Source organism: Carlito syrichta, unplaced genomic scaffold, assembly GCF_000164805.1.
Source record: "Carlito syrichta isolate Samal-C Ts95f unplaced genomic scaffold, Tarsius_syrichta-2.0.1 Scaffold315696, whole genome shotgun sequence".
Lineage (NCBI taxonomy): Eukaryota > Metazoa > Chordata > Mammalia > Primates > Tarsiidae > Carlito > Carlito syrichta.
In genome coordinates this window covers 125,288-139,558 of record NW_007259792.1, presented here as the reverse complement: position 1 = coordinate 139,558, position 14,271 = coordinate 125,288, and the positions used below count along the sequence as shown (strand labels likewise).

At 43.9% G+C, this 14,271-nt stretch overlaps 2 protein-coding genes across 2 annotated transcripts in view; both read right to left on the bottom strand.

Moving 5' to 3' along the window:
* Positions 1 to 372, bottom strand: part of LOC103275746 (HRAS-like suppressor 3) — a 45,339-nt gene extending 44,967 nt beyond the window's left edge. The window contains exon 1 of the mRNA XM_008073148.1: positions 220 to 372. Within this exon, the coding sequence (XP_008071339.1) occupies positions 220 to 372 (153 nt within the window). The remainder of the gene's footprint in view (positions 1 to 219) is intronic.
* Positions 373 to 6,503: 6,131 nt separating this feature from the next.
* ATL3 (atlastin GTPase 3) overlaps positions 6,504 to 14,271 on the bottom strand; it is a 30,429-nt gene continuing 22,661 nt past the window's right edge. Inside the window, exons 8-12 of the mRNA XM_008073147.1 lie at positions 12,316 to 12,443; positions 11,627 to 11,683; positions 9,188 to 9,259; positions 7,730 to 8,161; positions 6,504 to 6,730 (exon numbers count right to left, since the gene is read on the bottom strand). Of these exons, the coding sequence (XP_008071338.1) occupies positions 6,656 to 6,730; positions 7,730 to 8,161; positions 9,188 to 9,259; positions 11,627 to 11,683; positions 12,316 to 12,443 (764 nt within the window). The 3' untranslated portion in view covers positions 6,504 to 6,655. The remainder of the gene's footprint in view (positions 6,731 to 7,729; positions 8,162 to 9,187; positions 9,260 to 11,626; positions 11,684 to 12,315; positions 12,444 to 14,271) is intronic.

Below are 14,271 nucleotides of genomic sequence, written 5' to 3'. Positions count from 1 at the left end.
AGGCGGAAGGATCGCCAGAGCCCAGCAGGCAAGGCTGTGGTGGCCGGGAGCGGCCACTGCCCTCCAGTCTGGGCGACCGAGTGAGACTCCAACTCAAAAAAACCAAACAAACAACAACAACAACAAAACAGAAAACCGATAGACAATCATCAAAGGCAAGAATGTCAAAATCCCAGTAGGATCGGCTTCTCCTCACTCACACCAGACCACACGCCTCACCTCGTCTCTTTCCCCCCGGCTGTGCTGATGGGGGCACCAACGCGGGTGCCTGAGTACTGAAACTTTGTCTTCGCCGTCCTTTTCACATGTCGACTTCAAGGCTGCCCCGTCCCTGTTATCCTGCAGTGAACTCAAGAATAGCCCCTGACGCATGACCGCAACCAGGGATGCATGGCTGGACAAAGGATGCCGAGCCCACACAGTTCAAGGATGGGACTCCAGAAACCCAGAATTATCCTCGGAGGGTGGGCCCCTTGCAATACAGGCCTCCCTGCTCGGTGAGAGTTCCAGGAACCCATCCGCATCAGTGTAGCAGCTAGCACTGTTCAGAGAGGCTGTGTTCAGCTTCAGCGAATTTTGGGGGGATTCCCTCAATGCATCTGCCCATTTTGTGATGGGTGATTTACGGGCGCACCTGCCCACATCACACTGAGCGCTCAGCAGCTCTGGACCCGAACCGGCCTGACGCCATGCCCCACCCTGTCCAGTCACCTGATCTCGCCCCAAGTGACCTTTTTTCCTGTTTCCCTGGATGGAAACAGTCCTCAAAGGGAAACGTTTTGTGAATGTGGAAGTGATGAAACCAAAAACGACAGAAGCACTAAAAGGCATCACAATGGACAAGTTCAAAAACTGCTCTGAGCATTGCAAAGAGCATCTCGATAGGTGCATTTCATCAGAGCACTTTGAAGGGGATGGAAGTTTAAACATGGAAGAGTAAATACACCATTTTTAATAAATAAGTCCCGGGTTTTGGGGGTCTTCCTTGTATGTTTCCAACTAGGGAAGAAATTTATTGACTGTAGGGCTAAATGGGATATGCCTATTAGTGAGTGTTGGAGAATTCAATGCAACTTCCCCAGGCCTCCAATGAAAGGGAAAGTTTTCAGCAGAACGTGACCTTCTCTGCCTCTGCCCCCAAAGGGGAACCATTTAACTGGATGACTCCAGAGGGGGCAACCAAACATGCTACAAATTCAGAGGTCTTCACGAGTCCATGTTACTATAAATAAAATTAGTGCCTGCTTTTAAGCAACGCCAACAACAGCAGAACTTTCCCCAGCACCATGCTGGCAATATACTACTTCAGTATTGCTTTATAGGACCGGGGAAGCTGACTACTTCAAACCACATTGCCACTACTACTGCTTTTGACACTGTTGTCCAGCCCCTTAGAGATCCTGTTCACTTTGCCAAGTGCCCAGTACTGGTTCAGGTCCCCCCATATTAAAGAACAGAGAAAGAGGTTGGGCATAGTGGCTCATACCTGGAATCCCAACACTTTGGGAGGCCAAGGCAAAGGGATCGCTTGAGACCAGGAGTTCAAGACCAGCCTGGGCAACATAGCAAGACCCTATCTCTACAAAGATTAAAAAAATAATTACCTGGGCACAGTGGTGCATGCCTGTAGTCCCAGTTACTCAGGAGGCTGAGGCAGGATTGCTTGAGCCCAGATCAAGGCAGCAGTGAGGCAGGATTGTACCGCTACATTCCAGCCTGGGTGACAGAGCAAGACCCTGCCTCAAAATAAATAAAAATAAAAAGAACAGAGAAAGGAAACAACACAGGTAACATAGTGCTGTGATTTTTTTTTTTATTCCATTAAATGACCTTACACCTAACAGTGAAACAGAAACATGCTTTTAACATACTAACAGCAAAATCTCATCCCATTGCACTATTTAAAAACTATAACAAATTTTAAAGCCATTCAAAGGCAAGAGACTAGCAGAAAAGTACTTTTAACAAATCGTTTTATAAAAGAAAGTAAAACAGAAGAAAATTTGTATATGTACAAGATTAATCATAACTCTTTTAAGGCTTACATCCATGAGAGCATTTATTCACCTAAATTAGATGTATTTATCTAAAGCTTAAGGAATCAATGCAATCTTCCCTCGTTCGTAAAAACACATTTACATTTTAGTTCTGGCACATAAAATTCCTTACCAAATAAAAGTTTCTTTCCAAATCTTTCTGTCTCCAGGTCTATTTTGAAAAGTTCCTGATATGGGGTGCTCTCATTGACAGTCACTAATTACTGAAACTATGATCCTGTCCTTCCTTTTTATTCATTATTCTTACTTGTGGGTTAAGATTTTCTGTATGTGAATGATTTGGGGTTCGAGTCACAGTGCTGTGCTTTGCTTTTTAAAAGAAAATAGTCCAGGCACAGTGGCTCATACCTGTAATCCTAGCATTTTAGGAAGCTGAAGAGGGAGGACTGCTAGAGCTCCAGAAGTTCGAGACCAGACAAGGCAACATGAGTCCTCGTCACTACAGAAACAACAAATCAGCCAGGCGTAGTGGTGCACACTTGTAGTCTCAACTACTTGGGAGGCTGAGGCAGAAGGATCACTTGAACCCAGAAGGAGGGAGGAAGGAAAAACGGTTATCAAAAAAAATTGTTCTTAACCCTAATTACACCTGTTAGTAAATAGGATACTTGTACATTCATTTTTCAGAGAAGGCACTATGACGATTTTGAAAAACAGCTTTCAGGAGCTTGGATAATCCTCTAGACTAAAAGCATCCTTACTACTCTGAACACAGTGAGCTCCTGGTGATTTTACCTGGCAGGAGCCCACCTATTCTGAACTCAGGTAAAGGTGTCCACCTGCCTCCAGACAGTACTGATTTGCACTCCCTCCTTGGTACGTCCCCCCCATGGAGCAGTCTCTCTCTGGGGCCTCTGAACCATTTATCAAAGTGATGATCCCAGGGCCACAGCTCAGACCAGCTGAGGTAATCCCTGGGTATAACGCTGAGAATCTGAATTTTCTTTTAAGAAACCTCCGAGGTAAGTCTTACGCACTCCAAGGTATGGGAACCATGACCCAAACGTAGCTACAATATGGCGTAAAACATAAGGAAAATTATCCAACTGCAAATGGTCTTTTACAATGGGCTTTCTAATGTCATTTGCAAAAATTAATCACACACATAGTTGGTGCTTTCAAAAATGCCCTCATCCCATGACTAAAATTTTGTTAGATCCAAACATAAGCCAGAATAATGCAGCCTATGTTGGCTGCCTCAGACAGAACATCAAATTACCCTAAATTAGATTTCAATAGTTCCATAGCAAAAAAATAGTTCTATGAAGATGTCCATGAGTTGCATCATTTTTTTTAAAGCCTAGGGAAAAAAAAAACCATTTGTTTTATTGCTTTTACCATACTTGGATCAGCCTACCTAATTTTGCTACAACTCATACACACGTTCATATTTACCCTAAGTAAACTTACATCTAAGGCACCATTTTTCCAAGTAGAATGCTCTGTGACCTGCTAAAGAAATGCACTGCACATACAAGGCAGTGTTTTTGTTTGTGTGTGTTTGCCAAAGAATTTTACTTCATGTGAGTAAGAGAAAAGAGAAAAGAGAAAAGCAGAAACAAGATCACAGGCAATTTTACCAAGCATAAAGTGTTAAAATATAAACCTGCACGGGACAGTGCTCTTGGTACACTGTGAAGATATGGCATGACTCTGAAGTTGTTTTATATTTTATCTACAAACCAAGATTTCTCGGCGAAAAACATCAAAATTTTGAATCTGTTATTTTTACTATACGAGGCAACTGTAAGTTTTGTTTTTTTTTTTAATTTAGCAAATTCCCCTGAAATTGTTATTGTAATAGAATGTTTCGGACACCTCCTTTTACCTGTTAACAGGAATGTACTCCATATATTGTTAGGAATGTGTCAATTTCAAATACCCGCATGGAAAGGAAAAGGCCTGCAGGAACGGCAGAGCAAAAGATGCTGTGCAAACACAGTCTGAGGTCCTGACCCCAAGCCAAAGGCTGAGAGAAGTTAACAGGTAAAGGATATTCTAGCGGGCTCAGTGGCTCAGCCTGTAATCCCGTGCTTTGGGAGGCTGAGGTGAGTGGACTGCCTGAACCTGCGGGTTCAAGACCCACCTGGGCAACTTGGCAAGACCTCATCTCTACAATAAATTAAAAAAAAAAAATTAGCCGGGCGTAGTAGTGCGCGCCTGTAGTTCCAGCTACTTGGAAGGCTGAGGCGGAATGATCACCGGAGCCCAGCAAGTCGAGGCTGCAGTGGCTGGGAGTGGCCACTGCACTCCAGTCTGGGCGAGAGTGAGACTCCAACTCAAAAAAAAAAAAAGGATATTCTTTCCAGCCTGGCGACAAATCTCCCCTGGACTATTTTATAGCTAGCATTGGGAATGCATCTTCAACTGACATAGTTGACATAAAATCACCAATTTAAGAGAGAAAGAGGCCAAAGAAAACTCATAAGAAACCTCACTGAGTAGCTTTGTAAACACTTTCACAAGACAGGATAGGTGAACTAATAAAGACCATAAAAAGGGACTTCCCCTGGGTAAATAAACCAACATTATTCCTTTTTAAAACCAAAACAAATGGTGAATTTGAACAGTAACTAAATCCCAAGATTTCATTAAATCGTACAGTATCACCTTTTTAAAAGACCTAATACTTTAGAAGTGTTAGAATGGGTTTTAGATGTATCATCCCTTCTCACCAAAGTAGGACCACATTTGACAATTATTCTGAAATCTGTAGTTTTACTTACAGAATGTATTAAAAGCTCAGTAACTCAATATCCATAGGGTCTGCTAGTAAGTATGAACTCTCCGAGAGATGAGAGTCCACCTGAAAATGCACCAAGTTTCAGGAGCAAGCTTTCAAGTTAACAGGCAAGCCTCCTCTCGCTAGTATAGTGGTGAGTATCCCTGCCTGCCAAATTAACAGTCAAAGCTTGGCATCACTGATAAGCCCAAGTACAGACTTTCTAGAACAAACTGGAATTTTTCTAAAATGTAACAAGTGACTAAAATAGCAAGAACTCCAGGGAAAGATGGTATATAAACATGAAAAATATAAAATGCTCAGAATTCATTTAGGACTTATAAAAATACTTGAATGGCAAAGTTTTAGACAAAAGAAAATTATTTGATAAAGAGATTACACACTAAAGACTTTCTTTTTTCTACTTTCCACTGATACTTCATGTATATAAAATTCACACTCAGATTTTGCCTAAGCTCTCCTATCTCCCGCCTACAACACAAACAAAATTACCTCAAAAATTAAGGCTTACACACCTGAATGTTTATACAAATACTTGCAGGCAAGTTTTAAGAAGTTTTAAAATCTACAATAATTCACCATTATGAATCAAAGGAAAAAGCAACTAATAGACACAACTTGGTTATCGCCTAATCAGGGCAAATAAGAAAAAGAATTCTTAGATACTTCGGGATATTGTTCATATTTGCGTAGGACTTTGGTCCTTACTAAGCCAAAGCTATTTTCAAGCTACCAAACTAGTCAAAAGTAAAGTTAAATAAAAGAAGATTCACTAAATAAAATTGACGATTTTAGCTTCACTATTAAGAATGTTAGTGCATAGGAGAATGCAAATAGAACTTAAGTCAAGTTATTTAATTATTAACTGCTGTGAAGTCACATGAAATCAGACATCAATTAAAGGCAGTAATATTTGGTAATATCTTTCCTCTAACCTTTAATAAAGTTCTGTTATTCTGCAGAACACTCAAAAACAAAATCTCTCAAATAAAAATTATGAGAGTTGTGTACAACATACATAAGCTTACAGTGAACCTGACCAAGGCACAAGTTCAAGTGACCTATCAGAGGTCACACAGTTCATTTAAACTCAGCTCTTCTTAACGTAGTCAACTCATTCTTTTACAAGCCACTCTGGCTTTTCAAGGCATGTTTGTCTCTTTTTCTAGAAAGACACGATAGAAAGGAAAAAAAAAGAGCATGTTGCAATAAGACTGTCAGCCTGGTGGGTAAAAAGGCCTTATATTTCAGAATGTAGTATATTTAAATATGATGTGATTTTCCACACTATATGGAAACCAGGATTCTCTAATATTATAAATAAGATTTTTAAAGCATAATGGCATCATTTTCAGTTAGTCTTTAACTCTGAAGCTTTTCCAAGTTTGTAAACTTTTAAAAAAGGAATCCTTCTCAGAAGAGGAACATATAAAAGAACTGACACTGGAAATGGCATCTTTCCTGAGGGTGTCCTCCACCTTCCCCATCAAGTCCACAAAACCATGGATTTATCTTACAAGGCACGAAATGGCACATCAAGAACTCAGAAGCTGCATTTCTAGCTTCCCCTCTAGCTTTCTCCCCCATAAAGTGCACAAAGCAGAGAGTAATAAGAAAGTAGACACAGGCTTGGATCTGTAACAGCAAGGAAAGAAGTGCTTCCAAAAGAATCAGAAGTGTGTTTAGGAGTCTGAAACCACAGGAGGGGCCAGTTCATTTATTATGGTGCCGGGTTCCAGCTCTTCCCGGAGGGTCTCAGCTCTGCCATTCCTCTGGATGTGGACCTGTGTCGGCAGCAGAAGCCCAGAAATCAGAGGGGCCGGCCGAGTTCTCGCTGGATCCTCGTGTCAAGATGCTACTGAGCTTTTTTATCCACAGGTGGTCTCCCGGCAACCGCAGCCTGAGTGGAATTGCCAATATGAGAAGAAGCCTGCAAAAGTCCATTTATTCGACATGTAAGTCAGTTAAACACAACCAGAACAGAGCAAGACGCACTTCCACAAGCCCCACTCCACATCAGCATGTCACACGCAGTCGGGGAGTGAAGACACAGGGCAGGACAGGCTGTGTGGCAGCGCCAACTCCCCAGAGAGTCAGCTGAGCATCTGCTCTGTGATGGGCGGGTGGGCAGCTCCCTTGGCTTCACACCGTTCATGTGGAAAAGAAACAGGTCGTCTCAGAGATCCACAAACTGGAGACCATGTCAAATTTTTTTTTTTAAAAAGCCACTTTTTGGAAGATTTTAAATGAAAGAGATGCCATCCCTTTTCTCACCCAATAGGACTCAAAGCAGAACTTTTGGTTAAGTTCATATGGTCTTTTTTTAGATTGGAAAACACAGTTTATTTGTTTTCACAGCAAACTGGAGAGAGAGAGGGAAGAGATTCACCTCCCCAAGGTAGGCGAGAAGGCCAAAACCTGAGGAAACATGGTGGCCACACCCCAAAGAGTCACATGGCCAGACCAGAGTTGAGCAAAGCAATGGTTAGTTCATACGTTTTTCAAAGCTCTTGATTTTCAAGGAAGCAAATTAAGCCAGGGGGTGGGAGAGGGAGCGGGGAGAATCACAGAGATTGTTCTAAAAAACATGCAATTATCAGTAGCCGATGAGGAACACAATATGCCTAAGTCGGACCTTTTTTTGCATTAAAGGACTTTTTAGGCATGGAAACAAAATGTAAGGAATAAATATTAACATACGAAAGAAGGGTAATGAAATGCAAGGGGAAGTTTCTCAGCCTTCTTTCACTATGAAATTCTTCCAACCGGAGACATTGTGTGTGTGTGTGTGTGTGTGTGTGTGTGTGTGTGTGTGTGTGTAAGCAGCATTTGTTGAGAGGAAGACAGAAAAGCTCCCACACCCAGAGATGTTTTACAGAAGTGCAGACATCTGCCCATGACAACCCCGCCTCCCAGCAGCGCCACTCACCTGCTCCAGGACGTAGGCTGCGCCAAAGTCAATAGCGCCACCCAGCTCACGGTACTGGCCAGAGTACCTGATGTACCCCCAGGTGAGGAGCGCTATCAACAGCAGTCCCACCATGCAGTTGAACAGCTGGGCCACGACCTCGAGACCGACGAAGCCAGTGAGGCCTGAAGCGATGTACAAGGCCACAATGCCTGTGAACAGCACTGCCGGCGTCCGGAAGGTGCTGAAGACGTTCTTGCTGCCGTTGTGCTTGCAGAAGTTCTCGTAGAGCTCCCCGATCTCCTCCTCCAGCTCCTGCTGGTAACGGAAGCTGAAATCCTTCCCGCCCATCTTCTTGGTCTTCTTAAAGTGGTCCAGAGCAAGCTGCTTGAATTCACAGTGCTTCTCCTCTAGAAGGTCTGGAGACAAATAAGGCTTCTCGCCCCCACACACCTAAGATAACAAAGACACAATTCGCTGACGATCCTTTCAGAAACAAGTAGCACATAAATGAAAAGAAAATGAAGCCAGGCTCGGTGGTTCAGCCTGCAAGCCTGCGCTTTTGGGAGGCTGAGGTGAGTGGATTGCCTGAGCCCGTGGGTTTGAGACCCGCCTGGGCAGTGAGACCTCATCTCTACAATAAATCAAAAAATCAGCCAGGCGTGGTAGCGCACGCCTGTAGTTCCAGCTACTTGGAAGGCTGAGGCAGAAGGATCGCCGCAGCCTAGCAGGTTGAGGCTGCGGTGGCCGGGAACAGCCACTGCACTCCAGTCTAGGCGACAGAGTGAGACTCCAACTCAAAAAAAAAAAAAAGACAATGAAAAAGTCAGACTGTTTAACACATTAGAACGTAACCCACTAGGAGATAACTTAATCTACCTCTAATATACGAGATGACCAAGACCAAGAAAGTCTGGATTTACCTCCTCTGAAAAGCACACTTTAATTACCAGGGAGATATTAATCAGAAAGAGCAGTGACACTGGAAGAAAGCCTTAGTTAGAAATGGTAATGACAGCCAGGCTCGGTGGCTCAGCCTGTAATCCCAGCGCTTTGGGAGGCTGAGGTGAGTGGACTGCCTGAGCCCACCAGTTCGAGACCCGCCTGGGCAACTTGGCGAGACCTCATCTCTACAATAAATCAAAAAATCAGCCAGGCGTGGTAGCGCGTGCCTGTAATTCCAGCTACTTGGAAGGCTGAGGTGGAAGGATCGCCGGAGCCCAGCAGGTCGAGGCTGTGGTGGCCGGGAGCGACCACTGCCCTCCAGTCTGGGCGACGGAGTGAGACTCCAACTCAAAAAAAAAAAAGAAATGGTAATAACTAATTATTTTTAAGGTCCCAGTTACAAGGATAACCTGAATATAGTTTTGTTGCCTTATTACCTAACAATACCTTAAATAGGGTAAAGTTGAGGCTTCTGAAGTCAGCAACAATGCCTAGGTTATGGACATTTCAGAATAAGGCATAGACCCCACATACCTCTTCCATGTTGTTATAATAAATGTCCTTGGCAGAAGCTGCTGCTGCTAGATTGTTGGCTTCAGCAGTGGCCTTTGAAGAAATGAAAGCATGCGCTATATGAATCCTTCCCCTTTTAACATTCTTCCACAAATAACCAAATGCAGATAAAAATAAATAAGAATCAGTCGGGCTTGGTGGCTCAGCCTGTAATCCCGCGCCTTTGGGAGGCTGAGGTGAGTGGATTGCCTGAGTCCACGGGTTCGAGACCCGCCTGGGCAGCGAGACCTCATCTCTACAATAAATCAAAAAAATCAGCCCGGCGTGGTAGCGCATGCCTGTAATTCCGGCTACTCGGAAGGCTGAGGCGGAAGGATCGCCGGAGCCCAGCAGGTCGAGGCTGCAGTGGCCTGAAGCGGCCACTGCACTCCAGTCTGGGTGACAGAGTGAGACTCCAACTCAAAAATAAAAAGATAAAAAAATAAATAAGAATCTTCTCTCACCCTATTCCCCATTCTTCTATTCTTATTGGCCTTCTGTTATTTTTTAGGTTTCCATATCATGGAAATTGATGAAATAAAATACACCTTTTCCAACAAATTTTCTATCCCAAAACCTGTTTTAATACAGAAGGATCTTCAGTGTAAATTAAACCTCCAAAAACCAAGAAATATGCCATTTCCTTTGCTTCAATTTTAAATGTAAGAGACAGATGTGAGTAAAAAAAGAAGGAAAAAAGTTATCTTTACTGTGTCAATCCCAAGGTCTAGCTCCCACTGTGGAAATGTTTTGCTGCTGGAGAAATCACACTTGGCAATAAATATCCTCACGTTCAGCATAAAAGTCAGAAACCGGCCAGGCTCGGTGGCTCAGTCTGTAATCCCAGCACTTTGGGAGGCCAAGGCAAGCTGACTGCCTGAGCCCGCAGGTTCGAGACCAGCCCAGGCAACTTGGCAAGACCCTGTTATCTATAACACATCAAAAATTAGCCAGGCATGTAGCATGAACCTGTAGTTCCAGCTACTCAGAAGGCTGAGGCAGAAGAATCACCTGAGCCCAGCAGGATGACGCTGGGGTGGCCGTGAGCGTGCCACTGCACTCCAGCTTGGGCAACAGAGTGAGACTCCAAACAAACAAAAAAGTCAGAAATTAAGCTGGGCGCAGCAGCTCATGCCTGTAATCCCAGCACTTTGGAAGGCAGAGGTGAGAGGATTGTCTGAGCTCAGGGGCTCGAGACTAGCCTGGGCAACTTGGCGAGACATCGTCTCTACATTTAATCAAAAAAATTAACCAGGCATGGTAGCGTGCACCTGTGGTTCCAGCTACATGGAAGGCTAAGGTAAAGGGATCACCGGAGTCCAGCAGGTTGAGGATACGGTGACTACAAGTGTGCCAATGCACTCCTGAATAGACGACAGAGTGGGACTTCAACTCAAAAAAGTCACAAATTGTATGTTTTAACCAAAAGACATATTCTAGTTGAAAATAAAAAACTCAACTAGTGCATAGTAAGCTGATCGGTCAGAACACGTTCTACTAAAGAGATGACAGGAAATAATGTGTCTAGCACAGCGGGTATGCTTCACTGGCTATAACAAAAGTGTTGCCCAGGGTGTGTAGGTGGGAGGACCAGGCCCAGGGAGGAGAGGCCATTCTGTTTCAACAACACCACCATAAAACATACAAGAGGCCGGGCTCAGGGGCGCAGTCTGTAATCCCAGCACTTTGGGAGGCCGAGGCGAGTGGATTGCCTGAGCCCGCAGGTTCTAGACCAGCCTGGACAACTTGGCAAGACCCCCTCTCTACAATACGTCAAAAGTTAGCTGGTAGCCGGGTTCGGTGGCTCAGCCTGTAATCCCAGCACTTTGGGAGGCTGAGGTGAGTGGACTGCCTGAGCCTGCGGGTTCGAGACCCACCTGGGCAACTTGGCGAGACCTCATCTCTACAACAAATCAAAAATTAGCCGGGCGTGGTAGCACACACCTGTAGTTCCAGCTACTTGGAAGGCTGAGGCGGAAGGATCGCCGGAGCCCAGCAGGTCAAGGCTGCGGTGGCCGGGAGCAGCCACTGCACTCGAGTGTGGGTGACAGAGTGAGACTCCAACTCAAAAAAAAAAAAGTTAGCTGGGCATGGTAGTGTGTGCCTATAGTTCCGGCTACTTGGAAGGCTAAGGCGGAAGGATCGCCGGAGCCCAGCAGGTTGACACAGAGGTGGCCATGAGTGTGCGACTGTACTCCAGCCTGGGCAACAGAGTGAGACTCCAACTCAAAAAAAAAAAAAGAAAAGAAAAGAAAACCAGAAGGCAGCCATACTGCTGTACAATGTGCTAAAAATCCACAGCCCACAGCATACTAAAAGGAGAAAGCAATCACGTTTTCTCTTCCTAAAGTACTCTGCTCATTGAATATGGGTCAATTGAGGAAATAAAGGATAACATTTAGATGTCAAAGAGCTGCTTACCTGAAGCATGGACTTGGGGTGAGGCAGATCTTCCCCTTGATAAATTTTAATATATGCCTTAAAACATAAACAGAAACGATTATGAAAAATGTCACTCTGCCATTTATTATTCATATTTTGATTTCCAGAAACAGTAGCCATACAACAGCATTCCCCAAAGACCTAGATCAACCACCAGGAATTAGCAAAACACAACACGCCTCTGAGTGCATGTTAGCATTTTTAGTCCACTAAAAATGTTCTCAAGCAGCAGACACCTACGAAGGCTAGGGCTCCCGTCCGACTCCCATGCACACTGGCCTCGCCACTACCTGTAGGCAGAGTGACCGTCCGCCTTGAGGTAGTCGTGCACCTCTAGTAGCCGTGGCACCTCTAGTAGCCGTCTCCTCCTACTCACGGCCATTTCCTAGCCACCTCCTGCCACACCATCTTCCTCGGGGAACAATCTTCCTTTAGCCACTGTAATTACTCCTCTAAGAAAGTGCAAAGAACAGCCATTTGTTCTCAGCCCGATACTGCCACCACGTGGTCCACTCCTGGAAGGACACTGAGGTCTCTGAAAATGCCTCTCGCCATCTCCCTCAGGAAACTGTCCCCAAAGTTTCCAAATACTTAAATTCAAATCGGTTTACAATCTAGATCACTTGTACCAAAAATCAAACATTTTAATAATTAAAATCCGTATTTACCTTAAAGTACTCCAGCAGTCCCCGACAGGTGACTTTTGAGCCATTGATCTCCTTTTCCATTAACTTAGATGGGTTTAATACATATGGTATCAGTACCTGCAACAGCTCTTTGAATTCACCAGCAATATCTGTTCATAGAAGGAAATAGGCCAAACAGCCTTTGCAACCAAGGTGAGCACAAAACACGATCTTCCCCCCAACTGTGGTTCAGCTATGAAGACACAGGAGAATTTAAAACACAAAGCATCTGATTAATCTGACATACCCCTGGGTTCCCAACTATCAGCTGAAAAGAAAGCACGTAGGAGCCCATATAAAAATAGGAACTCCAACACTCCATAAATCTAATTATAAAAAATTAAACCATAAAATTTTAAGGAAGAAAAGTAGGACAGATTCATTTAATCTTGTAGTGCAAAGGTATAAAGTAGTGTATGTAATACGTGGTTTTATGTAAACTAATTTGGCTTGCATCTGCTAAAATTTTAAAAAATCTTCAGTCTACCTAATTATTTTAACATTTGGTAGATAAAAGTCAGGGGAAGGGGTCCCAGCCTGTTTTAACACCTCTAGCTATGACCAGGTTGCTGACAGGTCTCTGTCCTAACATGCCTTCCTTTGTCTCCTTCCCTCTGCAGTATAAGTCCTCTTAGTTTGGAAGACAACACTGTGTGCAGAGTATCCTTACCCTGGTTTTTGTTTTGGGATACTCGGTCAACTCCCTAGCCAAGAAATTTACTTTTTAAAGAAGTTCATTAGCAAGGTCTTCAACGACACAATCATCAACCTCTCAAAGTCATCTCAGGCCTTTGCTGCACCCTTACTACCCCTCAAAATCAACTGGAAATCACCATTCAACCATATGATTTACTTTTGCTAACTTTTTTTTTTTGGAAAGCAGTATTTATTGAGAGGGCAGAAAAGCTCCCACAGTGGGAGGGGATCCAAGGGGGTTGCCTGCTAGCTTTTTAATGTTACAAGAAGTAGAAGCACCTGCACCCCTTGATACTTATTTTCTATTATATCCACAGAGGCCCTCTGGGTCACCCCAAAATGAAAAAACCACTGACTCAGGAAAGGTGACAGGTTCTCTGCAGCTTCTAAAGGTTCTCAAAGAGGGTTCAGGTGGGCCACAAAATAGAGCTCTTTCCTCAAAGTAAGAATTAAATGGTTTGCCGGGCTCGGTGGCTCAACCTGTAATCCTGAGCCTTTGGAAGGCTGAGGTGAGTGGATTGCCTGAGCCCGCGGGTTCGAGACCCGCCTGGGCAGCGAGACCTCATCTCTACAATAAATAAAAAAATCAGCCAGGTGTGGTAGCGCATGCCTGTAATTCCGGCTACTCAGAAGACTGAGGCAGAAGGATCGCCGGAGCCCAGCAGGTCGAGGCTGCAGTGGCCGGGAGCGGCCACTGCACTCCAGTGACAGAGTGAGACTCCAACTCAAAAAAAAAAAACAAAAAAAAGAATTAAATGGTTCAACTATGAAGACACAGGAGAATTTAAAACACAAAGCATCTGATTTATCTAATCTAACATGCTCTTAAGTTCCCAACTATCAACTGAAAAGAAAGCAGGCAGGAGCCCATATCAAGATAAGAACTCCAGCATTCCATAAATCTAATTAATAATGTAAAAAATGAAACCGTAATTTTTTTTAGATTAGAAAATATAGTTTATCTAGCAAGTAAATTAGAGAGAGAAAGAGGAGATTCACCTCCCCAAGGTAGGGGAGGGGCCCAAAGCTTAAGAAAACATGGGCTGGCCATATAGCTCAAAGAGCACGTGGCCACACCATAGCTTAGCAAGGCAATGGTCCGTCAAATTTTAAATTAAAAAAAAGTGTTTCTGATCCTGGAGCCGTTCATATTTCTAGGAAGGCTACACCAGAATAACAGATTTCTCATGGTGTCAACAAAGACTGCCCTACAAACCCTTCTTAATTTTTTTTTTTTTTTTT